This window comes from Oryctolagus cuniculus, chromosome 21, assembly GCF_964237555.1.
Source record: "Oryctolagus cuniculus chromosome 21, mOryCun1.1, whole genome shotgun sequence".
Taxonomy (NCBI): Eukaryota; Metazoa; Chordata; class Mammalia; order Lagomorpha; family Leporidae; genus Oryctolagus; species Oryctolagus cuniculus.
This window is the reverse complement of record NC_091452.1, coordinates 31,571,718-31,597,770: the sequence shown is the minus strand read 5'-3', so window position 1 is coordinate 31,597,770 and position 26,053 is coordinate 31,571,718. Positions and strand designations below refer to the sequence as shown.

Sequence of the window (26,053 nt, the reverse complement as noted above, 5' to 3'; positions counted from 1 at the left end):
CCTACCCAACTGGACCAGCGCGCAGGCCCTGGTCCCACCAGCCCCAGCCCACCCACCCACCATGTCCCCGGCATCTCTGGGCCTTTCCTCCCCTCCAGATCCAAAGGTCCCTGCTGCTGTGAGCTGTGGCCCTGCCCCTCCGCCTTCCTCACTCGGTCACTTCTCTGAGTCACAGATGGTGTGTGTCTGGTCCCTGAATGCCAGCTGCTAGCTGTCACCTGTCTTACAGATGGGGAAACTGAGGCTCAGAACCACTAAGAGCTGGTGGCTGGCAGAGCACAGCGGGGTTGGCCCCTGCAGGCTGCCCCACAGCTTCCACGCCAGCAGTGTAGGCTCTTCCTGTCCAGGCCTCTCCGCTCACACGAAAGGGCACCCGGAGACACCTGCCCAGGGAGGCAAAGCAGGCACGGGGCCAGGGTTCACACGGTTCCAGGAAGAGCTAAAAGCTTGACAGCTCCTGCGTCTTTGCTGTCACCTGAGACTTGAGACCCCTCGGTGGGCCTGCTGGCCTTGCCCTGCACTGTGACCACAGTAGCCTAGCCTTGGACCCTGAAAGTGGGAATGTGGTGGCAGGAGAGTGACTGGGAAGGAAGACAGGACGGGTCAGTGCTGAGCCTTCCAGAGCCATGTGGCCATGTCCCAGCCACCACGGCGCAGGATAGGCGCCCCCTATCTGCAGCAGCAACATATAACAAGGGTTTGGTGCATGAGTCACTATGACCGTGGGTAGCAGGCTGTGGCCCCACCGCCTCTGGAGCACACCCGCAGGAAGGGGTGAATGGGTCCCTGGGCTGCCTGAGACCTGGTGGCCTTCCCCGTAAGGAGGGGGCAGGCCTCAGGGCAGCCTCTGAGACAGGAGGTGCATGAAACAGGTGCAAGGCCTGGGGGAAGCTGACCACAAGCAGGGGCAGCCCTGAGTGATGCCAATTCCGACCTGGCACTTGGCTTCCTCCACAAAAATTTAGGGGCCTCGCCCGAGGTCAGGGGACAGGACCGATGTTTCTGCCATTTTGACTCAGGTCTTTTTCAAGGAACCTAAGACTTTGAGAACCCCAAGGCAGCATGATCAGCTCGGGCCTGTGTCAGGCTAGGCGCACCTAGGCAGGTGCAAGTCGGGGGGAGGGGTCCTTACGGCCATGATCCGTGAAGATCCGGGGTCCTGGCCTGACACTGCCCGTGCACTCTGCGCCAAGTCACGCTGTGTTTGCTGGATTCACAGCCTCATCCCGTGTGAGGCACAGACAGGCAAACAGGCTGTGGAACACCTGGGCAGCTGAGGTGCAGGAACAGGGAGCAGCTTGGTGGGGGGTGGGGGGCAGGAGAACACCCGATAGTGAAGGGCTGGTGTGGGGTCCAGACTTTGTCCCCAGGAGGCTGCAGGAAGATGGGGCGCATGTGAGGACATCAGAAATGGGGGGGGGGGTGCAGGAGAGGGCTGTGGAGGACTTCGCGCTCCCCCCAGGGTGGCCAGTGAGTCACCACTTACAGGACGTGGGTCACGACCATGCCTGCGGTGACCTGTGAGGAGGGAACAGGAAGGACACTGTTCCTGGGGCTCTGATCCAGGGAGTGAAAGCAGCCCGGGGTGGCCTTTGGTACCTGGCGCTGAGTCTGCCAGGAGGGGTGTGTGGATGGAGGGCCAACACCCAGGCTCCACGAGGCCCTGGTCCCCCCCGGCTGCCACAGAAAGGCCAGGGCATGCCACACTGGGGCCAGGCAGCCATGAGGAGACACTGCAGGCTCCCTGGCTCCAAACACAGACCCCTCCTCCTCCCAATCTGGACAGTGCGGCCTAGTGGGCACCTGCTGTTGTCCCTCTGTCACAGGTAGGCAAGTGACCTCTCCCCAGCTGGAGGTGGAGATGCCAAGGGGGCCTCTGCTCCTCTGTGAGGTGCAGACTGGACTGAGGTGGCCACCGTGGGTCCCTCCCTGCCAGGCACAGGAAGCCAGGGGCAGCCCCCCGAGACCTGTTGCCTAGTACTGGGGCTGTTCTGTGCCCCCCCAACAGCTCGGGGCACACACTGCAAGGAGACCAGCCTCCCAGGGGGCACCAGGGGCCAAGGCAGAAGGTGAGGTGCAGGTCACAGGAGCCTCCCTAGGAGCCAAGCTGACCTGGAACTCTGTGGCCAGCACAGGAGTGTCACCTGTGGAAGCCCTGCCTGCAGCCAGGTCCCTGGGCCACGGTCGGAGGCAGCTCTGGGGTCCTGTGACTTTGCCCACGGCAAAGTCCCCAAACCTCTGCTGTGCTGGTGGCGGAGGGAGGTGCAGGGCGTCCAACAGACCCGCTGGCGAGAGGACATCCCAGAGTCGGCACGAGGGGCAGTGGCATGTTGGGGCACAGCCCCTGCTGGGGCAGCAGTGCGCCTTTGCACAGGTGCCCACATGCTCTGACTGAGGACACTGAGTTCAGAGGGGAGAAATGACTTGACTGAGGTGAGCGTGGACCCTGGCGCCTGTTACCAGAGACAGCTGCCCCTGGTGTCACCAAGAAACCTCCACAGAGGGTCAGGACCGAGGGACCTTGGCTTCTGAGGAACCAGACGCAGGCCACTGCTGCAGCATGTCACTCCAGGGGCCAGCCTTGTGCTGGGGTGAAGAGCTCAGACTGGAAGGCCAAAGCCCAGCCTCCAAGGAGGTGCTGGCCCGCTGGTGAGCAGGCCCTGGAGAGAGCTGGGCTGGCGTCCCAGCAGCAAATGGCCGGTGCTTCTGCCGCCACCACTGTGCCCTTGGCAGCTGCAGGAGGCCCTCTCAGGGGAAGAGGATTCCGCAGTCGATGCCACATAGGGTTTTTGATGGAGCCATGGCAGGTTGGTCCCGCACTGGGCTCAGTCCCCTGCCTGAAAGGGGAGGCCTTTGCCCTCCCTCACAGTGGGGTGGTGGGCTGCAGAGGCAGCTCCTGTGACCCTGGCTATGTGGAGAACATGTTCATACAGCGCTGAGGGAGGAAGTCACTGCAATGCAGCGGCCGTGGGCAAAGTCACAGGACCCCAGAGCTGCCTCCGACCGTGGCCCAGGGACCTGGTGCTGACCCCAACATACCCTTCTCTCTGCAGCAGAAAGAGAGGTGACTGGGTGGGAGGTGGAGCCACCTCCCAGGCCATGGACACCCATCAAGGGAGAAGAGGGGCAAGGGAGACCCCAAAGGCCAGACTGTGGGGCTGGGACTTTATCATGGTGCAGGGAGCACAGCCAGATGCATGCTGTGGGGAGATGAGCCAGACTTCCAGGAAGATGGCGCCATGAGTGAGGCCTGCCCAGTGAGCTGGACATGGATGGTCAGGGCGAGGCCCAGGAGGTCAGGCACAGGGTAAGGCGAGCTGGGGCTGCATCCTTCCTGTCCCTCCCCAGCACGGGTGCTTGCCATGGTTTCCAGAGTTACGGCCCAAAATAGCACAGCTCCTTTTTCTCGAGGATTGCAGTTTGCAGTGTCGGTACTGGAGTAGCCACCTGTACACGCTAGGGGCCGCGAGGGACAGGCACTGCTACAACCCTGGCTCCCGAGGCCACAAGGCCCCCACATGGTCTGGACGCTGGGTCTCACAGGGAGACGAGCACCCAGCCCTTCCCCTGCCCCACCATGGCCTCTTCTACCACTGATCTCTCGGACCCTAAAGAGTTTTCTCCTGTCAACTTTGGCAGGTCAGGGTCCTGTCTCTGTGACTACCCATGCTTCTTCAGTCTCCCCCCGCCCCAGTCCACTTCCCCTACCTCCAAGACCCACAAGCCTCCCTCTGGTCTGGGGACCACCCCTGGACGCAGTGCGTGCCAGCACCAGGTGTCTGAACACTGACCCTTCACCGGCTCATGACGATCCCAGAGTGGGTACAGGCAGGGCAGTGCCCACACGCAGGGGAGGGCTCCACAAGCATCAGGGGTGCCAGCGTGCATAGTCGGTCAGGGCCTCCTAAACCCTGCCAGGCAGGGCCCAGATGATAAATGAGGCCAGGGGCCAGGTGTATGCGCAGGTATTCATTGTGACTTCCGGGCACCCAGTGATCCATGGCCAGTGTGGTCCCCCAGAGTTCGTGCCAAGGAAGAGAAGAAAGCTGAGCTCCCGCTCACCAACAAACCGAGAGCAGCCCTGGGCAGGTGCACATGTACCGCAGAGCTCTCCATGGCCAATGGAAGTGCTATTTCCTGCCCTTCCTCTTCCTCAGACTCCCCTGGCTGTCACCCCAAGTGGCCCAGTGGGGCTCAAGGGGGCAGGCTTGCCCACCACTGTTGACCCCCAGCTCTGTACCCTACTGAAAGCCCCCCTGCACACCCCAGCTACAGTCTGCTGTTCCTTCCTGGCCTCTGTCCCCACAGCCCCTGGGCTCATGGCCCTAAGGCTGAGTCACCCGGTGTGCCCAGTGAACTGACCAAATGAATACGTGCTAACAGGCACCGCTGTTATTTCTCTGATCCAGAATTCGGGGTCAGAAGCACAGCCCCCAGTTATGACAGCACCCCTGTGAGAAATGACACTCCATTACCACAGCCGTCCTCACCATGCGGCTTCCAGGAACCCGTTAGCGCTAATTACTCCCGCGGGAGAATGTGACATTCCTAGACCACCGGTGATCTTGCCCTCACGGACTTCACCGCCAGAGGCACTGGCGCCTCCTGGGCTCCTGTGCACAGAGGTCAGGCCCCCCACCCTGGACCTGAGACTTCTCAGCTTGTCAGTGTCTAAGCTCCATCGAAATCAGGAGTGTGGGGTCTCCCGGGTGGAGCACGCGTGCCGGGTAATGACGGGTACCTCCAAGCATCCGCCCCTCCCACACCCCAGGCTGCTCCTTGGCACAGACACTGCCGGGGCCTTTGCCTTGGGGGACCCAGGGGCTCTGGAGAATGGGGTTTCCGTGTGTGACCATCATCATGACCGCAGTCACAGTGATGCCGGTGCCTCACGTCTGTGTGGTGAAAGCCTGCTGTGGTTACCATCCTCATTAGCACGGGCATCAGTGATGTCATTGGTCAGAAAAGCCCTGAAATCTGAAGCTTCAGATCTTCACCAGTGCCAGACCTTGTCCCAACACCACGCCTTCAGTTTGTGCTCAGACAGGGCAGGGCCGGGTGGGGGGATTGGTCTGCTGTCACCAGCAACAGTGCCAGGTGGTGGCACTAGGCAGAAGTGAGAATGACTGGCTCACAGGGAAACCAGCTTTGGGAGTCACACAAAAGCGTGCTCTGTAAAAACTCAGACTGACATAACACACTGAGAAGGGGCCCTTGTGATCGTGGTCCCGAGCACCCACTCAGTCCAGGCCACCAGGCAGCCCACAGCCAGGATCCTGCCTGGGATCCTGCCCTGGGCAGCCGGAGGCCCCTGACGCCCACAGCCAGGGAGAGGAGCCCAGCCCAGGGCTGCCACTTTGTTCCTGGCTCCGGTAAACCTGCCATCTTTGGGTACAGAGGCACAGGCTGCCTGCCCCCTCACGCTGGCCCAGGACTGAGATGCCGCATGGCAAGATGGAGGTGTCAGGTCGGGGGTCAGGCACAGATTAGGCAACAGCTGCTCATGTTCACATCCAGACAGCTGTGGTCTGACAGCTGTGTCCTCGGGAGCCTTGCATTGTCGCATAGCCACACAGGGGCAGGCTGAGGACCCGGGAGAGGGACCGTCAGGGAAGGTGTGGGTGCCCAGCTCCACAGGGGTGGAGGAGGCTCCAAAGCTACATGCTGAGGTCCTGGGATCCAGAAGGGGCATGGGTCAGGCTCCAGGCACGGAGGGCAGTGTCAGCCATTCCCGTCGGAGGCCAGGCACAGAGAGGTCAGCCAGGAGGCCCTGCCGAGGGGCTGCGGGTGCAGGGTCTGCGCTTACTCACTGCCCCCTGATTAACGCCGGCGCCTTCCTCTGCCCAGAGTCGAATGGCGGAGAGCCTGCGTCTGTTTGATTCCATCTGCAACAACAACTGGTTCATCAACACCTCGCTCATCCTCTTCCTGAACAAGAAAGACCTGCTGGCGGAGAAGATCCGGCGCATCCCGCTCACCATCTGCTTCCCCGAGTACAAGGGCCAGAACACGTACGAGGAGGCCGCCGTCTACATCCAGCGGCAGTTCGAGGACCTGAACCGCAACAAGGAGACCAAGGAGATCTACTCCCACTTCACCTGCGCCACCGACACCAGTAACATCCAGTTCGTCTTCGACGCCGTGACAGACGTCATCATACAGAACAATCTCAAGTACATCGGCCTTTGCTGAGGGGCCCACCCGCCTGTGACAAGACCGCGCGAGGGAGGCCCCGACCCAAGGGCAGCCAACAGGGGGCCCAGAGAGCAGCCCCCAGCCTCTCGGCCCCGTGTTTCCGCAAACATCCATATGTACGGATAGATCACTAGGTAGATAGACACACACACGCGCACACATGCACACACACGTGCACAAACACACACGTCGGAGACGGCAGAGTTCCCCAAAGCATCAAGGTCTGTTGAAGACTTGAGAGCCTGTTGCAAGTCCGCCACTAGCCCATCCTGCCCTCACTCTGCCTTCCTGAGTTAGCCCCATCCCTCTGCATGGCGGTCTCACGCCAGACTGCCAGGACGAGGCGGCAGGGCTGGGGCCCGAGAGCCGGGCCAGCCGTACATCCCGTCACCTGGAAGAGCTCTGCCCTGGGGCACCTTGCCTGCTGGCCGCCACGTTCATTGTGGAACCAGGGACCCTGGTAGGGGGTAGGGTGGGGCAGGTGACAGCACCAACCAGACCTCCAGCCACTCACGGCTCTTTTTAAAATAAAACAGCTTCGAAATATGCAGCAAAAATCGACACAATAAAACGAGTGGCACGGTGTATCTAACTAGGCCAGCTGGGGTTCCCAGCTTTTCTTCTACCAGTGTGATGTTTTATAAAATCGAAACCTGGTTTTTTTTCTTCTCCGACATCCTCTTTTTCGTTGTTGTCGTCGTCGTTGGCCAAACTTCGTGGTGTTTCGCAAAAAAGAAAAAACACAAAAATACAGGAAATTTCCGACGCAGTTGAGTATTCTTTTTTAAAATGCAGATTTTTTCAAGACATATTTTTTTTCCCCTCCAGGATGGTCCTTTCTTGTGTCTGGCTTGCTGAATGTCAAAAGTCGTTACGAGAACCCCGGGGCGAGCGGCAGCCCTCATGCCAGCCCCGCGGGGGCACCACGTTGTACATAAACCCTCTGCAGCGACCTCCTGTTCTCGGTGCGGTTTTTTTCTGCTTTGTTTTTATTTAAGAAAACAAACGTGATGTATTTAAAGAAGGTTCTTCACTTAGGAGCGGATGGACGTCTCAGTGTCGCAAGGGTGAATCCTCAGCGGTTTTTGCCTGGTGAAGGGAGGGGCAGGGAGCCGGGGGGTCCCGGGAGCAGCCGTGACTCCTGTGAAGGCACAGCTGGTGGCCTGAGGGAGGCCCTGCTGGGACTGAGCTCCGGCCTTCCTGCCCCGGGCCCGTGGGTGCCCAAGGCCTTGTGTGAATATAACCCCTCCCCTCCACTCCTCCCCACAGTGGAGGCTCCGCCCGGAGCCCTTGCCAAGTCTTTGCTCTCATCCTGTGTTTGGTAGCCACGCGTGTCCAAGGTCAGAGTGCAGTCACGGCCCGGGACTTTGAAGGATGTACAGACGGGGAAGAGAGAAGCTGGTGATTGGTAACGAAAGTCAAAGATTGTCTACTTTCCGAAAATAAAAAAATACCCTGAATGGAGCCACGCCTCGTCCCCGTGTGCTGTGTGCCGTGTGTGCAGCTGGAGTGTGTCTGAACTCACTCGGAACACTCAGGGAGCCGGAAACCGCCTTCCACACTGAGGTTCCAAAGAATAAAACCACCCGGAGGGACAAGAAAGCTGCCGGACAGGGAGACCGGCCAGGTCCATGGGACCCGAGAAGCGTAGCTCTGTGGGTGATGACGGCTCCAGCCCCTCCCACCAGTCCCTCATCCAGACCCCTCCCATCCTACAGATGCCCCATGAGGGTCATCCCTACAGAGCAGGAGGGTTCCTTGTGTCAGGAAGGACCCAGCCCCCACGGCAGCGCAGGGCAGATTCTGCAGGGTGCTGGGAGGTGGGGCCCTCAACAATCCTCCTCTTCCTCTGGCTGTGCCCTTGGGTGGGCAGAGACCACAGGGAGCCCAGAGCTGTCCTTTAGCCTCCTGACCCTTGAGCAGAGCCCTAAAGGGGAGCATCAGACACACATACTCATGCACACGCCCTGACACGTGCACACAGATGGGTGCACTGGGACACATACTGGACCTGGCTCTCCCACCACCTCTGGAGCCCATGTGAGGGGCTGGGGGGGATTCTCTTCACACCTTTCTCTGTCGGCAAACAGCAAAAATCCAAGGGGACTTTTGTTTAAGAAGGAACCAACCTGTGACTTAATGTTATCATTGTCACTGAGACCTGTTCTGTTTTTCATGTCCGAAGTGATTTTGTGGTGGAAACACACAGCTAAAGGGGAAACAGCCTCCAAAGCATTTAACCCTGGTTTGCAGAGCCCAGCCCCCTCCCTGCACCCCACCTCCTAGGGCACCCACCCCAGGGCAGGGCAGGAAGGGGTATTAGCACCTCTAAGTCTGGCCCCACCTGACCTGCCTCCTGCCCCCAGTCCATGCCAGGCATGGGAAGGTGTGAACTGGGAGGGGTCCAGGGGAGGCCTAATGAGTACAAACACTGACAGATGGCCAACCTTGGCCTTGACCTTGGCCTTGGCCTTGCTGGGGCGGGGGGAGTGGGTAGGTAGTGAGCACCCAGAGGGACCGACAGGGGTGGTGAGAGAAGGGCTGAGCTGGGCCCTGCACTCTGCAACTGATGGACCCCAGCCCTGGCCTCCCTGCCCAGGACACGTGGGCTCCTCCTGGGGCCTTGCATTCTCCCCTGTAGCCACCAAGGTGGTACACTGGGCACATGACAGTGGCCACCAAAATCCTGCACCTGTCATTCACTGCACACTGCAAGGTTGTGGACTCCATTTTATAGAGGCCCTGAGCAGGGTGACTTCATAGCACCGTGTGGTGCGTGATACATGACCGGGCTGGGCCTATCCATACTCTCCCAGTAGCCCTACAGCAGACCCACCAGGCCCTGAGGCATCTCCTCCCCAGGGATGAGACTCCAGCTGGCACAAGGCAAACGCCAGGGCAGGCTGCACTTGCACCGTGAGGACACCCCGGGGAGGGGGGCACCCAGCCCAGCCTGAACAGGGAGGGGGCCTCCAAGCTGAGCAAGGGCATAGGGCAGGTGCCAGCTGGCACAGCCCACTGCACACCCTCGGGTAATTCCATTTGTAGCAAGCTGTCCAGTCGCAAACCACGGTGAAATGCCGTGATAGCTCATCCAGCAACAAGGAAGCATGAGGATAACCCCGGGACCCTGGAGGGGCTGCTAGCCTGGGACTGAGGCACTCTGCAGCACGGGCTCTGCCTAGGCGAGCAGCCTGTTCCCACCCCTTCTGCTCCCCCGAACCCAGCCACCCCCACACAGTTCTCTAGCCCAGGCACCAAAACCCCAAGTAGCCCTGCACTCCCAAAATGATCAGACTCACATCGGCGTCCAGACGTCTCTCCTGGCTGCAGGCTGCAGGCTGCCCCCCACCCCAGCTGGCCCTTCTCCTTTCTGAATCCCAGGATCCAGTTCCCACACAGCAGTGAGCAAGGCCTGAGCATGGCCTCCCCGTCCCTGGCTGCCCAGGAGGTCCCACTGCACTGCCCCTGGAGCTGGACCAGCGTCTCAGAGCCTGGCACAAAGAGGGGGTGGCAGAAGGAAGGCTGGACCAAATCCACAGGTGTGGGACACCCCAGAGGGTCTTAGAGGATGTTCAGCTGCACCCCAAAATGTGGTTGGAAAAGAATCCAATCTTGCATCAGACCTATCTCCCTAAAAACACCTGGTCACAAAAGGAGACTTGGTTTCACATGAGGTTAGCAGGAGAGGGACTCTGGGTGGTCACTTGGGGCCTGGCTGGCAGGAGCCTGGGCTAACATTTGCCTCGATGATCCTGGTTTCTTCTCCCCTGACCTGACACCAGGCGCTAGCATAAGGCACTCCCTGGGAGGAGGGCTCCTACCCCATTCCTTCCCAGGCCTGGGAGCCATTAGGACAGTCAGCCATCCTAGAGCGCCCCCTGGTGTTCATTATGGGAACTCACGCAGCAACTCAGATCAAGTGGGGCTCCCAACTTTATCCCACAGATAATTTAGAAACTGAGGCACGGTGGCTGGAACAGAGCAAGGTCCAGCACACATTTGTTGAATGAATGAACGAGAAGGTGAGTGAACTTTAGCAAGAAAAACAATAAGTGATCCTTAAGAATATGATATAAAGGGGTCAGTTTTAAGTCGCCGCTTGCAACACCCACAGGACTGGCCCACGTCCCCGCTGCTCTGCTCCCCGCCCATGCACATCCTGGCCAGCACCAGATGATGCCTCAAGTACCTGTGTCCCTGCCACCCACGCAGGAGACCCAGATGGAGTTCCAGGCTCCTGGTTCTGGCTTGGCCCAGTCCCAGCTGTCGAATCCATTTGGGGAGTGAACCAGAGGACGGAAGATCTTCCTGTCTGTTTCTCTCTCTCTCTCTCTCTCTCTCTCGGGGGGGGGGGTATGGGTGTGTGTGAGTGTATGGGCATGTGTCTTTCTGCCTTTTAAATTAATAAACAATTTTAAAAGAATATGACCTAAAACCTGCTAAATAGTCAATACTTGTTTTTATTTATTTATTTTTTGACAGGCAGAGTGGACAGTGAGAGAGAGAGAGACAGAGAGAAAGGTCTTCCTTTTCCATTGGTTCACCCTCCAATGGACGCTGTGGCCAGCGCGCTACGGCCGGTGCACCGCGTTGATCCGAAGGCAGGAGCCAGTTGCTTCTCCTGGTCTCCCATGCGGGTGCAGGGCCCAAGCACTTGGGCCATCCTCCACTGCACTCCCTGGCCACAGCAGAGAGCTGGCCTGGAAGAGGGGCAACCGGGACAGAATCTGGCGCCCCGACCGGGACTAGAACCCGGTGTGCCAGTGCCGCAGGCGGAGGATTAGCCTAGTGAGCCACGGCCCAGCCAATAGCCAATACTTGAGTACTAGCACTCCGCCTGGAGCAGAGGGCGTGTGCAATGGGGAGAAATCTGCAGAGTGGCCGTGGGGAAACCCTGATATACCAGCGGCCACCAGCACACACTGGGAGCCGGGTGAGCCTGGCATCCAGCCTGCCCCACCCAGCTAAGCTAACAGGGATGCAGTGAAGGCTCCCACAGCCACATGCTAGTCAGAGTGGAGCCACAGAGACAGATGCCCTCTTATAGACAGATGCCCAGGAGGGGCGCCAGCCACACTTCCTCCCTCCTCCGTCCATCCTTGCCTCTGTCCAGCCACTCCCCCAGCCCGGGACACTGCTGCACAGCCCTCACCGGGGAGCCTCAGGAGGCTAAGGAGCAGATCCTGGGAACAAGAGCTGAGACTCAGCACCCCGACTCCCAGTGCCATTTTTGCTCATCGGGCTCCTAGGACCACAGAGCTTCGCTCCTCATCATACACCCAGGGTTTGTGGATTTCAGGGGCGGAAAACACCACATGGAGAGAAGATGGGGGGAACCAGGGGTCTACCCAGAGCCATTTCAGAATGGAAGCTGTGTTGACTGGACAAGAGCTTCAAGCAGACAAACAGGGCCGGCGCCGCGGCTCAACAGGCTAATCCTCCGCCTTGTAGCGCCGGCACACCGGGTTCTAGTCCCGGTCGGGGCGCCGGATTCTGTCCCGGTTGCCCCTCTTCCAGGCCAGCTCTCTGCTGTGGCCAGGGAGTGCAGTGGAGGATGGCCCAAGTGCTTGGGCCCTGCACCCCATGGGAGACCAGGATAAGTACCTGGCTCCTGCCATCGGATCAGCGCGGTGCGCCGGCCGCAGCGCGCCAGCTGTGGCGGCCATTGGAGGGTGAACCAATGGCAAAGGAAGACCTTTCTCTCTGTCTCTCTCTCACTGTTCACTCTGCCTGTCAAAAAAAAAAAAAAAAAAAGACAGACAGAAACCCGCCCCAGGTACCTTCTACACTTGAAAAGCTAAGCTTTCACATTTCGGTTAAAAAAAAAATAGGAGCTTACGGTAAAGAAGGATTATTTCACACAGCACCTCAAAAATGCACAAAGGAAAGGGTTGATGACATGATTACATGATTCAAATAAAAAGCTGCTGGGCCAGTGAACCAACCAACAAACAGCGCAAAGCCAGGCAGACGGTGCAGGTTAATGATATTTGCTGTGCAGGTAACTAGTGTAGGATTAGAATCCTGGATACAGGACGCACTCCCTCGAATCAATAAGGAATGAGAAAACAACTCGTGGACAGCACGGGCCCCAGCTCCCAGGAGGCACTGTGCAGCAGCGGAACCCCAGGAGGCACCAGGAAGAGGGAAGAGGCTCCTTTTTATTTATTTATTTATTTATTTATTTATTTATTTATTTTACAGGCAGAGTTAGAGAGAGAGAGACAGAGACAAAGGTCTTCCTTTTCCGTTGGTTCACCCCCTAAATGGCCGTTGCGGCCGGCAGAGACAAAGGTCTTCCTTTTCCGTTGGTTCACCCCCTAAATGGCCGTTGCGGCCGGCGCACTGCACCGATCCGAAACCAGGAGCCAGGTGCTTCCTCCTGGTCTCCCACACAGGTGCAGGCCATCCTCCACTGCCCTCCCGGGCCACAGCAGAGAGCTAGACTGGAAGAGGAGCAACCAGGACAGAATCCGGCACCCCAACCGGGACTAGAACCCAGGGTGCCAGCGCCACAGGCGGAGGATTAGCCAAGTGGGCCGCGGCACTGGCCAAGAGGCTCCTTCTTGTCAATCACAGGGGACGGCAAAGCCACACAGCAGTGGAAATGCACAGTGCCACCCGGGCTCACTTGCCTGCTGTTGCTGTGGACTGGGAAGCAACCAGGACTCCCTCCTGCAGTACGGCCCAGAGGCAGCCCACCTGCCTGCCCGCAGGGGGATCTGTTTGCAACCCCCTTCCCATTCCAACGCTGGCAGAACGTGCAGGAAATAAACGACAGCAGGCCTGCAACATGACCTGGTTAAAGCTGCAGGTGACAACGTGACCGTTTTTCAGGTCTTCTAAGTGCTTACACTGTGTTTCCAAACTGGCAAAGCAAGGGGATGTCTGTGTCACCTGCTGATGGATGTAGTTACATCTATGGTCAAAGATACAGACACGCCGCGGGGACACAGTCATCACAGGATGGCCGGCTTGAGGGAGGGCAGGAGAGAGGCAGGGTGCTGGACAGCAGGAGGTTCATGGGCTGCTTGGACCACACCTGTGGGGTTTCCGATCCAAAATCCCAACCAGATATGAAACACAGCAGAACACTGAGATTTGGCAAAGCTGGGGATGGTACTCGGCATTCGTTACCATCATCTTGTGCCTCTCTGGAGGCTGAACAGGTCCCAGGTATTATAAGAGCCCTGGAGAGAACAGCCAATCCCCCCTCTGCACACCCCCAGGAGCCAGAGAACAATGCCCTGGCTCAGGTCTTCGGGTTGCTGCTTGCTGAGCACCTGGGCATAAGCTCAGCCCCGGTTCTCCTGGGAGACACTCTGAAACCCCATTGGCTCTCCACCCCAAGAACACGTGCACATCCTCCAAGGTGCATTTAGGAAATCTCGCCCCCGGAGACTGGAGGCCTGGGGTAAGTAAGGCTGAGGTTGGGAAGGGGTGGTGGAGGGAAGCGGGTCTTTTTAAAGACCATCAGAGTTCTGTTGTCCAGCCCCGACGTGTTTTCATCCCTGAGCCCAGCCAGACCGGAAGATCAGCCTTCCTAGCTGGACAGCAACCCCATGGCCTCAAGGGCTCCGCTCTGCTGGGCCTGATTCTCTGCACCTGATCCCATAGCCCTTTCCCCCTGGGCCCTAAGTCAGGGGGCACCCACACCTGCCCTAGAGCCTTTACGTCCTTCCTAACTGGTGCTGCGGTACAGCCCTGGCCAGCCAGGTCTCAGTTCAGACCTCCAAGGCAGGCACGACCAGCCTCACTTGAGACAGGAGGGGAACGGCACTGTGGCACACAGTGGGTTAATCTGACACCTGCGATGCCCGCGTCCCAAATAAGCGTCGGTTCGAGTCCCGGCCGCTCCACTTCTGATCCAGCTCCCTGCTAATGTGCCTGGGAAAAGCAGCAGAAGATGGCCCACATGCTTGGGCCCCCTACACCCACATGGGAGACCCAGATGGAGTTCCAGGCTCCTGGCTTTGGCCTGAACCAGTCCCAAGTGTTGTGGCCATCTGCAGACTGAACCAATAGATGAAAGACCTCTGTGTGTGTGTGTGTGTGTGTGTGTGTATCTCCCTCTCTATCATTCTTGCCTTTCAAATAAGTATATCTTTACAGATTTCCCTTTAATCACCAGCTGTGGGGAGCAACTCGGACTAGACTAAGTTACTGGAATTAAGACTTATTCTATGCATCTGCTCTCCCACAATATGGCGCTGAGAAGGGAGAAACAGCTTCTACACAGCTGCCTCCAGTTCAACCAATAAACTGTAGGACCTGCTCCTGATTGGAGGAGAGCAGCGTACTCGGCGTGTGGGTAGCAGAGTTGGGATTGGCGGAAGAGGACTATAAAGGAGGAGAGAGACAACATGCACCAGGAACATCTAAGGGGAACATCTGAGGGAACACCTGTGCAGCCCCCGAGAGAGCCGGCCGGCGGTGTGCCGCTCCCCCGCGGAAGTAGGGAAAGTGGCAGGGGGAACCGCCCTTCCACGGAGGTGGAAGGGACGGTAGCCAACCCGGGAAGAACCAGCAGCAAACCCGGGGAGGGCCGAGCAGACAAAAGAACAGCGCAGGGTCCTGTGTCGCTCCTCCACGAAGACGGGGAGCGACAACCAGGGAAATACACATTAAAACCAAAACCAAACTGAGACACTGCTACACAGCCTCCAAAATAGCTAGAATAGAAACACAGAAAGATCAAGTGTTGGCAAGAATGTAGCTAGAAACCCATTTGGTTGTTCCTTCTAAAACTGATGGTGAGGGTCACCTCCAGGAGCTGTTCTGTTCCTAGGTGCATCACACAAGAGACGCACACACACGTCCCAGGAAGCCTGTAGAAGTGTCAGTGCCCACTCTGCTGTTGGCGATTCTAGACTAGAAACGATTCGTATGTCCGCAGACGCAGAAAGGAGAAACCGCAGCTCAAGGAGTTTCCAAAAAACATTCATGGGAAATGGGAGTTGTAAAACAATGGCAGTGCTGCCACTGTGGCACTGGGGAGGCCGACAGCCCACACCAGAGCGCTGGTTCCAGTCCTGGCTGCTCCACTTCCCATCTGGCTCCCTGCTAATGCACCTGGGAAAGCAGCAGACCATGGCCCAGGTGCCTGGGTCCTTGCACCCTGGCCTGGCCCCAGCCGTTAAGGCCATTTAGGTAATGAATCAGAAGATGGAAAAAAACTATCTCTCCCTTTTTCTCTTAGTCACTCTGGCTTTCAAGTAAATAAATAAATCTTTAAAATTAAAAAAATACATATATGCATGAGTTTCCAAATGTGGGGCACCCAAATAAACTTCTCTATTTGCGTTTTTCCATGAATGTCTTGAAGTCCCCTCACAGGTGATCTGGAGAGGAGGCCCACGGGTGACCAGGACACCCACAGGATCCACGTGCAGGACGCATGCCTACCTGCAGGCAGCTCAGCCAGGTGCTTGTACGCCTGATGAAGGTTCATCCGGCAGACAGGGTGGGGATCATTGAGCAGGGAGGACAGGGCCGGGATGACGTCACACTCCAGAAAGCCATTCCTAGGGAAGGGAAAGTAGATGCAGACCTAACTGGAACCCTGCCAGGAGAGGGAGTAGTGTCGCCAGCTGCCCTGGCTGCAGTCCCGTCTCTGATCTCTGGCTTCAGGAGAGCGCACAGAGCCCAGAGGTGGCCAACGCCTGAGGGACTCCCCAGAGGCCATGTCCGCAGAGCAGTGAGGCTCCTACTGCCAACAGCCACAGCTGTAGGGGCCGACACTGTGGCACAGCAGGTTAAGCCACCACCTGCATTGCCAGCATCCCATATGACCACCAGCTGCTCTGCTTCCAATCCAGCTCTCTGCTAAGGCATCTGGGAAAGCAGTGGAGGATGGCCCAAGTGCTTAGGCCCCTGCACCCACGTAGGAGTTTCCAGATGGAGTTCTAGGCTACTAGCTTTAGCCTGGCTCAGCCCTAGACATTGCAGGCATTTGGGGAGTGAACCAGTGGATGGAAGATCTCTGTCTCTGACTCTATCACTCTGCTTTTCAAATAAATAAATAAACCTTTTTAAAAAAAATCAAAGCGACAAATCAGATAAGTGTTCTTTAAACAAAAAAGATTGCAGAAAACATCAGCCAGTGAACCCATATCCCAGAAAAGGCCTGGGTCCCACACAGGGATTGGCAGATGCCTTGTCATATGTGTTTGGAGTTTTTTTAATGAAAGGTGTAGGTGAGGGGCCAGTGCTATGGCGTAGTGGGTAAAGCTACCGCCTGCAGGCACTAGTTCGAGTCCTGGCTGTTCCAATTCTGATCCTGCTCTCTGCTATGGTCTGTGAAAGCAGTAGAAGATGGCCCAAGTCCTTGGGCCCCTGGATCCACGTGGGAGACCTGGAAGAAGCTCCTGGCTCCTGGCTTTGGATCAGCTCAGCTCCAGCTGTTGTGGCCATTTGGAGAGTGAACCAGTAGATGGAAGACTCTCTCTCTCTCTCTCTCTCTCTCTTTCTCTCTCTCTCTCTCTCTCTCTCTCTCTGTCTGCCTCTATGTAACTCTGCCTTTCAAATGAATAAATAAATCTAAAAAAAGGAAGGAAGGAAGGGAGGGAGGGAGGGAGGGAGGGAGGGAGGGAAAGAAAAGAAAGGTGTAACTTAAGTTTACCATCTGTATACTTCTTTGCTTTGTACATATTTCTCCTGATTGACCAACTGATGGCCGGGCCTGCCCACAGATGGGAAGAGGGTTTCTGAGGCCACACCCCTCAGCGTTGGGTCTGGAAACAGATGACGTCAGGCGTGAAGCCCTCAGCCAAGTGTCCAGCACCCAGGAAGTGCCTGACCAATTGTGTCACTGCAGCACCGATCAGGACTTAACCATACGGTGTGTTCTGCATCACTCTACAAGGAGAAAAAAAATCAAGGTGCCAGGGCCCTTCCTGACCGCCAGGTCCTCCTCGCTCGGTGCCCAGTCACCCAACCCCAAGGTCACTCATGCGTCCAAAGCTGGTTGCGTTCGGCTGCAGAGTGTGCCCCCCTGCCCCCCTCCCCACTTCCCCCGCAGCAGGCCAACAAGAGGGCAGGGGAGGGAACTATCCGCCCAGGAGCCACCTGGTCTGTGGGCCATCATACAAAGTACCTCCTCATGGCGCCAGGGACACGGAGCCTGGGGCTGCCAACCTCATTCCCGGCTCCCGTCAGCACTCACGTGGGTGGAAGCAGCTGAAGGCTTTCGTCGTGGGTGACCCAGGGCAGAGACTCAGACTTGCGGCCCTGCAGGCTGTTGGCTTTACTTGTGAGTTCACCACTGAACCCGGAGGAAATTCACCAGGGCCCTTTTCCTTCCTGGTGCTATGCAGTGTGGGAATCCTAGCCTCTGAGCATGTGGCTGGCCGAGCGGGTCTCTCCCCGGCTTCCATCCCCTGGCCTGGCAGTGGTCATGGGAGGGACACAGAGAGAGTGGGTGGGGACAGGTCCTGGATCAGGAGTGACTTCTTGACTATGTCCTTGACAAGCCTTGCCAACAGGGGCCCAGCCAGCGACCTCCCCGACCCCGTACCCTGGTGCCCAGGCTCTCCCAGTGCTACCAAACCCTCCCCAGGCATTTAGTCTCAGTCCACTTGCCCAGGCTTCAGCACCTCTCCTCCCAGCACCCCTCACTGTCACCCCCCGCTGGAGGCCTACTGCCTAACAATGTCCATATTGGCTCTAGAAATACGGAGGAGGAGGGGGACAGGAAAGGTGCGAGATGCTTGACTCCTGTGTGTCAGCATTTTTTTAAATTATTTATTTATGAGACAGACAGCTCCCATCTAATGGTTTACTCCCCCAGATGTCCACAGCAGCCAAGACAGTAAAGCTGCCGCCTGCAGTGCCGGCATCCCATATGGGCACTGGTTTGAGTCCCAGCTGCTCCACTTCTGATCCAGCTCTCTGCTATGGCCTGGGAAAGCACCAAAAGATGGCCCAGGTCCTTGGGCCCCTGCACCTGCGTGGGAGACCCGGAAGAAGCTCCTGGTTCCTGGCTCCTGGCTTCGGATCAGCGCAGCTCTGGCCATTGCAGCCAGAGTGAACCAATGGATGGAAGGCCACTCTCTTTCTCTCTCTCTCTCTTTGCCTCTGTAACTCTGCCTTTCAAATAAATAAATAAATAAAATCTTTAAAACCCCCCCAGAAGATCAATGCTACAGACACAACTTCAGAGCACTCCAGGTCATCCAAGGGCAGCCACCCAAGGGGAGGAGCAGGACCCAGGTTTCCAGGGACGGCTGCCCACCTGCCCACGTTATGCGTCGCCATGATGTAGAGCACCTCAGTGGTTTTGATGCGCACCACGTCGTCGCTGTCCTTCAGCAAGGCTTTCAGGCTCTCCAGGCAGCCTAGGAGGTAGAAAATCCTTTGATCACGGGCCAGTCCCAGAATTCAGTTAACCCAGACGCCAACGCATGGGCAGGAAGGAAGTCTCAGAGGTTCTGCTGCTTTGGGGGCGCTGGGAAATCACACAGGGGACACACAGCATTTCACAGTCATTGAAGGTGCTGTCTCATCTAACCTGCTGCACGCTTTCTACAAATGCTTGCAAGTCCACCCTGGGGTTAACAACCCTTGACCCAGGAGAGACATGGGGTCAAATTATAACCCTGTCCCAAACTAGTCCCATGGCCTTGAGTGGATGACACCAAGCACTGCTAGGTAATAAACATCCCGCTTGGCTTCCGAGGAGACAGCCCCGTGTTCACACCCCTTCTCTGAACCTGCATTCTTATCTGTCGGTTGCAGGCGGCTGCTATGAAGACTAAGATAACCTAGACACTGTGCATGGGGTGGTGCTGGTCCACGGTCAGGCTAATTAAACAGCAACCCTTCTAACCCTTCTTCCTGAAGCTCCACCCGGCGTTGAAGCCACATCAGAACCCCTGGCACGGTCGCCTGGGCTGGGACACTCTCACCTATGTTGATGGCCTCGTAGACATACTCGGGGTCGTGCATGAGGTCACACAGGGCCACCAGGGCCTTCTGCCTCGTCAGCAGGTGCTCTGACTGCAGCTCCTTGTTCAGCTTGGGCAGGGCCCGACAGCCGTAGGCAATGGGAGCCTGCGTGGGGTTGACGTCGGGGGGCAGGTACATGGAGATCCGGGCACTGGCCATCTTCGCACACCTGCAAAGGACTCTCCGAGTGAAGCTCTGCAGAAATCACTGGTTAAAGGAACCCAAAAGGCTGTCGTTATTACTATTGTGATGTAGAAGCTACTTCTCATCTGATCTGCAAAACTGGGAGTGGAGGCGGGAGAGTATTTTTACTTCCATTATACAGATGGGTAGACTGAGGCTGACAGCGGTAGATAGATAGGTTCAAGCCCCCAGGGAAGGTAAACTGCAGAGTTCTTCCACGCAGTAGTGTTTAATGACAGAAGAAACCACGGATAGTCTACAGTTTTGGTAAGAGTTATCCAAAAAAAAAAAAAAAAAAAAAAAAAAACTAAGCAATCCATACTGGTCACTCCAATAAGTGATTACCTCGTGCCAGCAATAACTAGTATCTAATTCAACCATGCCGTTAGGAAGGGACTAGTATGAGGGGACTTCAAAAAAGCGCACGGAAAATGGAATTGAAAGGTTATTTTGGTGCAAAGAAAAGTTTGAATTTATACATGACAAAGGCTCTTCAAAAAATTCATGAAAAATATGTATTATCAAAATACTGCATGGATTTCAGACTCTTTGGTGCCAAAACAAAGTTTAATTCCACTTATCATTAGACTCTTGGAAGAATCCTCATATTATCCATATTTTACAAGTATGGTGTAGGCCAAGGAACTCACTGGAGGCCACAGAACCTGGAAGGTAGAAGCCGTTGTCCAAATCCAGGTCTAACTCATTCATCTATCAGGAAATATTCAGGTGCTTCCAACACACCCACAAAAACTGAACGAAGGTTAGAGGGGGGTTGTTTTCACCCCACACACACACGCACTTTGGGCAACTCTAGCCAGAACCTCAGAAGGTCAGTAGTAGCTTCCCACAATCACGCAAAAGGCAGAATGTCACAGAGCAGGGAGAGGCAGAGAGCTTGCATCCCCTGGTGGCTTAGGAAGAACCAGCTCCAGGAGCAGGCATTTCACACGGCAGCCAAGATGCGCCTGAAAGGTGCCAGTGTAGTGGGTTAAGTCTCCTCCTGTGGCACTGGCATCCCACACAGGCACCAGTTCAAGACCCAGCTGCTTCACTTCTGATCCAGCTCTCTGCTATGGCCTGGGAAGGCAGTGGAGGATGGCCCAAGTCCTTGGGCCCCTGCACCCACGTGGGAGACCTGGAAGAAGCTCCTCGCTCCTGGCTTTGGATCCGCCCAGCTCCGGCTGTTGCGGCCAGTTGGGAAGTAAACCATCGGATGGAAGACCTCTCTCTCTCTCTCTCTCTCTCTCTGTGTGTGTGTGTGTGTGTGTGTGTGTCCCTCTCTGTAACTCTGCCTCTCAAATAAATCTAAAAAAAAAAAAAAAGATGCTGTTTAGGGAGCAACTCAGACTAGACTAAGTTACTGGAATTAAGACTTATTCTATGCATCTGCTCTCCCACAATATGGCGCTGAGAAGGGAGAAACAGCTTCTACTCAGATGCCTCCAGTTCAACCAATAAACAGCAGGACCTGCTCCTGATTGAAGGAGAGCAGCGTACTCGGCATGTGGGTAGCAGAGTTGGGATTGGTGGAAGAGGACTATAAAGGAGGAGAGAGACAACATGCACGAGGAACATCTAAGGGGAACATCTATCTGAAGGAACACCTGTGCAGCCCCCAAGAGAGCCGGCCGGCGGTGTGCCGCTCCCCCACGGAAGTGGGGAAAGTGGCTAGGGGGAACCGCCCTTCCACGGAGGTGGAAGGGTCGGTAGCCAACCCGGGAAGAACCAGCAGCAAACCCGGGGAGGGCTGAGCAGACAAAAGAACAGCGCAGGGTCCTGTGTCGTTCCTCCACGAAGACGGGGAGCGACAGTTTAGGACACCAGCATCCCACACCAGACTGCTTGGTTTGAGTCCCAGCTCCTGGTTCTCATTCTAGCTTCCTGCTAATGTGCACCCTGGGAGGCAGTGCACAATGACTCAAGTCCATGGGTCATCACACCCATGAGAGACCCAGATGGAGTTCTAGGCTCCTGGCTTCAGCCTGGCCCAGCCCTGGCTGTTGTGGGCATTTGGGGAGTGAGCCAGCAGATGGCTGATCTGTCTGGACAAGTTCCTTCCTTCATCTGTGCCTCCCTGCAACCTGCTACAAGGTCATAGTAATGGCACCTCCTGCTCACCTTCCAGAATAACCCACAGATACACACTGGCCTGACTCACCAGCGCTCCAGATAGGTTAACTGGGGTTATGATTATGGTTGTGACTGGGCTTAGTCACATGGGCAAGCCCCAGCCCTGCAGAGTGAGCCAGACTCTGATACCCGGCACCAGAAGGTCAGTCCAGGAGGTCGGGCTGGAAGGGACAGGGCCGTGTCTGATCTGGGCTTCCCAGCAGGGTCAGTAGGCGCTGGGGACAAGGGCCTGCCCTCCTGTAAAGGGCACGGCTGCGGGGTGAAAGAGCACGACTGGGGCGGGGGGGGGGGGTGCTGGGACACACGAGCCTTGGGTGGGTTAGGGGACCCCCTCCACCCTATCCCGGGCCCCTGTCCCGCCGCCACCCACCTCACCTGCCTCAGCGCACCAGCTGCCTCCTGGCGCCGGCCAGCTGGTAGTGTGCGGGCCCGTTGCTAGGTGACCCAGTTGCTAAGCGACCGGGAAGCGTCTGCTGCGTCTCCCTCTGCGCAGGCGCTAACAGCCCCAGGCTAGGACCTGCTGCCAAGGGGGAACTGTAATAATTTACGGGGTTACTGTGGGGGGAACAAAAGGCGGCTCAGCTTTGTTCCCAGGTACGTAAGGGAGACAGAGTGGCTTAGCTACGATGTTCTCTATATTGAGCGCTTTGCATGCCTTTGATCTTCAGATTAAATCCTAGGGACAAAAGCCTCAGACGGTCAGTAGTAGCTTCCTACAGTCACGCGAAAGGCAGAATGTCACAGAGCAGAGAGAGACAGATCTTGCATGCCCTGGTTCACTCCCCAGATGGCCACCAATTGCCAGGTCTGAATCAAGGCCAAGCCGAAGCCAGGAGCCAGGAGTTCCATCCTGGTCTCCCACGTACTTGGAAGATCTTCCACTGCCTTCCCAAGCTCATTAGCAAGAAGCTGGATTGGAAGTAGAGTCGCTGGAGCTTGAACTGTTACTCCAATAGGGTATGCCGGTGTCACAGCAGTGATTAACCCACTGAACCACAGCGCTGGCCCCTTTTGCTCCTTTTTCTTCAAGCTCACCGTCGGAATGACAAAGGTCACCCTGTGCTGGACCCAACACACTGCTGTTCTCAAAAGCGAGCCAGAAGAGCCGACGCTGTGGCTTAGTGGATAAAGCCACCACTTGCAGCACCGGCATCCCCTAGGGGCACTGGTTTGAGACCCAGCTGCTCCACTTCCAATCCAGCTCTCTGCTGTGGCCTGGGAAAGCGGTGGAAGATGGCCCAAGTCCTTGGGCCCCTGCACCCTCGTGGGAGACCTGGAAGAAGCTCCAGGCTCCTGGCTTCAGATCAGCCCAGTTCCAACCACTGCAGCCATTTGGGGAGTGAATCAGCGGATGGAAGACCTCTCTCTCTCTCTCTCTCTCTCTCTCTCTCTCTCTCTTTGCCTCTGCCTCTCTGTAATTCTGCCTTTCAAACAAATAAATAAATCCTTGTTTAAAAAAAAAGCAAGCCAGACGCAGCCACTGCCACCTGTGAAAAATCCTCCCTGAGCTCCCCACTGATCTCAGGTCTGAGTCCAAGCCCCCAGCTGGCTGCTCAGATCCCTTGGAAGTGGCTTCTTCCAGTCATCTGGGCTCTCTCCTTTGAATTGTATTTATTTATTTATTTATTTTTATTTTTTTATTTTTATTTTTTTTTGACAGGCAGAGTGGACAGTGAGAGAGAGACAGAGAGAGAAAGGTCTTCCTTTTGCCGCTGGTTCACCCTCCAATGGCCGCCGCTGCAGCCGGCGCACCGCGCTGATCCTGGCAGGAGCCAGGAGCCAGGTGCTTTTTCCTGGTCTCCCATGGGGTGCAGGGCCCAAGCACCTGGGCCATCCTCCACTGCACTCCCTGGCCATAGCAGAGAGCTGGCCTGGAAGAGGGGCAACCGGGACAGAATCCGGCACCCCAACCGGGACTAGAACCCGGTGTGCCGGCGCCGCAAGGTGGAGGATTAGCCTATTGAGCCACGGCGCCGGCTATTTATTTATTTATTTTTATCTGTGTGTTTGTGTGTGTGAGAGAGAGAGGGAGAGAGAGAGAGAGAGAGAAAGATTTTCCATCCACTTCCATTTGGGTTTACTCCCCAAATGCCTACAACTGCCAGGGCTGAGCTAGGCTGAAGCCAGGAGCCTAAAACTCCATCCAGGTCTCCCACATGCTACCTCCCAGGAAGCTGGAAGTGGAACTGGGCTGGGACTGGAATCAAGGCACTACGGCAGAGTGGGTAAAGCTGCCACCTACAGTGCCAGCATCTCATATGGGCACTGGTTCTAGTCCTGGCTGCTCCACTTCCCATCCAGCTCCCTGCACTGGGAAAGCAGCCAAGATGGTCCAAGTCCTTGTGATGTAGGCAGGCAGATAGGATCAAATTGATTAAATTTGGGAGCTGGAAGACCACGCCCCCTGTGTGATCTCAGCCCACCCGCCCATCAGGCTATGTAACCACGCCCCTTTGGAAGTGGATAAAAGGCCTGAAACAAGGTGGGCCGGCCAGTTTTCCCCATTATGGACCTTTGTTGCCCTGCGCCTTCGGGGTACGTGGCCTTTGGGCCGCCAGCGAGCTCTGCCTCTGCTTTGCTGCTTGGGATAAGCTGCGTGTAACTGCTCTTGGCCAAATGCTTGCTGCACATGGCTTTTGGCCACCTCTCTGCTCAGTGTAGATCTAGACTTCCCTTCTCTCTTAGAGCCCTCACTCTCTTACGCACGTCTCCTGTCGCTCCCCCTCTTCACGGAGGAACGACACAGGACCCTGCGCTGTTCTTTTGTCTGCTCAGCCCTCCCCGGGTTTGCTGCTGGTTCTTCCCGGGTTGGCTGCCGATCCTTCCACCTCTGTGGAAGGGCGGTTCCCCTGCCACTTTCCCCACCTCTGCGGGGGAGTGGCTCACTGCTGGCCGGCTCTCTCAGGGGCTGCCCAGATGTTATTCGGATGTTCCCTTTAGATGTTCCTGGTGCATGTTGTCTCTCTCCTCCTTTATAGTCCTCTTCCACCAATCCCAACTCTGCTACCCACACGCCAAGTACGCTGCTCTCCTCCAATCAGGAGTAGGTCCTACAGTTTATTGGTTGAACTGGAGGCAGCTGTGTAGAAGCTGTTTCTCCCTTCTCAGCGCCATATTGTGGGAGAGCAGATGCATAGAATAAGTCTTAATTCCAGTAACTTAGTCTAGTCCGAGTTGCTCCCCACAGTCTCCCACTGAATAAAAAGCTTAAAAATTTACCGTGTCGTCTGGTCTATCTGAGCCAGCATTCAGAATTCTTCTCTGAATTCATGGCAGTGACCCACACTGCTTATTAATTTCAGAAATATTAATGAGCAAGTCGGTATCACTTGGGCCCTGCACCCACTTGGGAAACCTAGAAGAAGCTCCTGGCTCCTGGCTTCGGATCAGCCCAGCCCCAACCACTGCAGCCATTTGGGGAGTGAACCAGCATATGAAAGACTCTCTCTCTCTCTCTCTCTCTCTCTCTCTCTCTCTCTCTCCCTCTCCCTCTCCCTCTCCCTCTCCCTCTCCCTGTAACTGTGCCTTTCAATAAATAAATATTTTCTTAAAAAGGCACTATGATACAGGATGTGGTTTTCCAAGAGCTGTCTTTTTTTAAAAAAAGAATTTTATTTATTTGAGAGGTAGTGTTACAGAGAGGGAGAGACAGAGAGAGAGGTCTTCCATCCACTGGTTCACTCCCCCATTGGAGGAAAGAGTTGGAGCTGGGCCAATCCGAAGCCAGGAGCTTCTTCTGGGTCTCCCATGTGGGTGCAGAGGCCCAAGGACTTGGACCATGTTATACTGTTTTCCCAGGCCATAGCAGAGAGCTGGATTGGAAGTGGAGCAGCCAGGACTTGAACCAGTGTCCATATGGAATCCTGGCACTGTAGGCGGAAGCTTAACCCACTATGCCACAGTGCTGCCCCCCAGGAGGTGTCTTCACCCCTGTTACAATGCCTACTCCTGAACTCTCTTCTCAGTCTCCCAAATGGCCAGCTCCTTCTGCAGCCTGAACTGCCTTAGCACTAACTGCCTCTGTGTCCTCGGGACACAGCTGGCTGGACACAGCTGGCTGGACACTTCCTCCAGGAAGCCTTCCTTCTCTACAAGCCAAATTAATAAGTGATGCTGTAGCTTAATCACCCCGTTGGCACTCTGCCTTTTTCTTACTTCTCTATTTATTTCTTTGTCCTCCCCAGCAAACTCCAACTTCCCTGAGGGTAGAGACCATGTCCGTTCCGTTTCTTTGCCTCCTGAGTGCCAGGCATAGGACTTTCAGCAAATGTATAACAAATGAGTAGTTAACAGACCTGAGCCAGGTTTTACGATATAAAAACCCATTCATTATCCCATTCGAACCTCAAGACAAACCCTTGGGGTAGAAAATTGGGTCCATTTTACAGCTGGGTAAACTGAGATTCCAGTGGTAGAGCAGCTCACCCGAGTTCAATCCCTTAAGCCTGAGGACTTACTGGTGAAACTCATTAACAAAGATCATCAACATCAACTGCCAGCATGTTTGAACTGAAGATGGCTGAGCGAGGGCCAAGGATTCCACGTGGTGATACAGAGACTAGCCTGAGGGAGCTCTCCAACCCAGAGCTTCCTG

The 26,053-nt window shown here is 56.2% G+C and overlaps 2 protein-coding genes across 4 annotated transcripts in view; one reads left to right on the top strand and one right to left on the bottom strand.

The window, feature by feature from the left end:
- The window catches only part of GNAZ (G protein subunit alpha z), a 46,752-nt gene extending 39,093 nt beyond the window's left edge, over positions 1–7,659 (top strand). The window contains exon 3 of the mRNA XM_051837136.2: positions 5,848–7,659. Within this exon, the coding sequence (XP_051693096.1) occupies positions 5,848–6,192 (345 nt within the window). The 3' untranslated portion in view covers positions 6,193–7,659. The remainder of the gene's footprint in view (positions 1–5,847) is intronic.
- RSPH14 (radial spoke head 14 homolog) overlaps positions 1–21,899 on the bottom strand; it is a 70,435-nt gene extending 48,536 nt beyond the window's left edge. The window contains exons 1-4 of one of the 3 annotated variants that reach the window (XM_008250155.3): positions 21,830–21,899; positions 19,104–19,350; positions 18,431–18,533; positions 15,604–15,722 (exon numbers count right to left, since the gene is read on the bottom strand). In XM_008250155.3, coding sequence (XP_008248377.1) covers positions 15,604–15,722; positions 18,431–18,533; positions 19,104–19,302 — 421 coding nt within the window. In that variant the 5' untranslated portion in view covers positions 19,303–19,350; positions 21,830–21,899. The remainder of the gene's footprint in view (positions 1–15,603; positions 15,723–18,430; positions 18,534–19,103; positions 19,351–21,829) is intronic. The other 2 variants (XM_008250154.3, XM_051837138.2) reach the window with 2 other exon arrangements.
- Between the last annotated feature and the right edge of the window lie 4,154 nt (positions 21,900–26,053).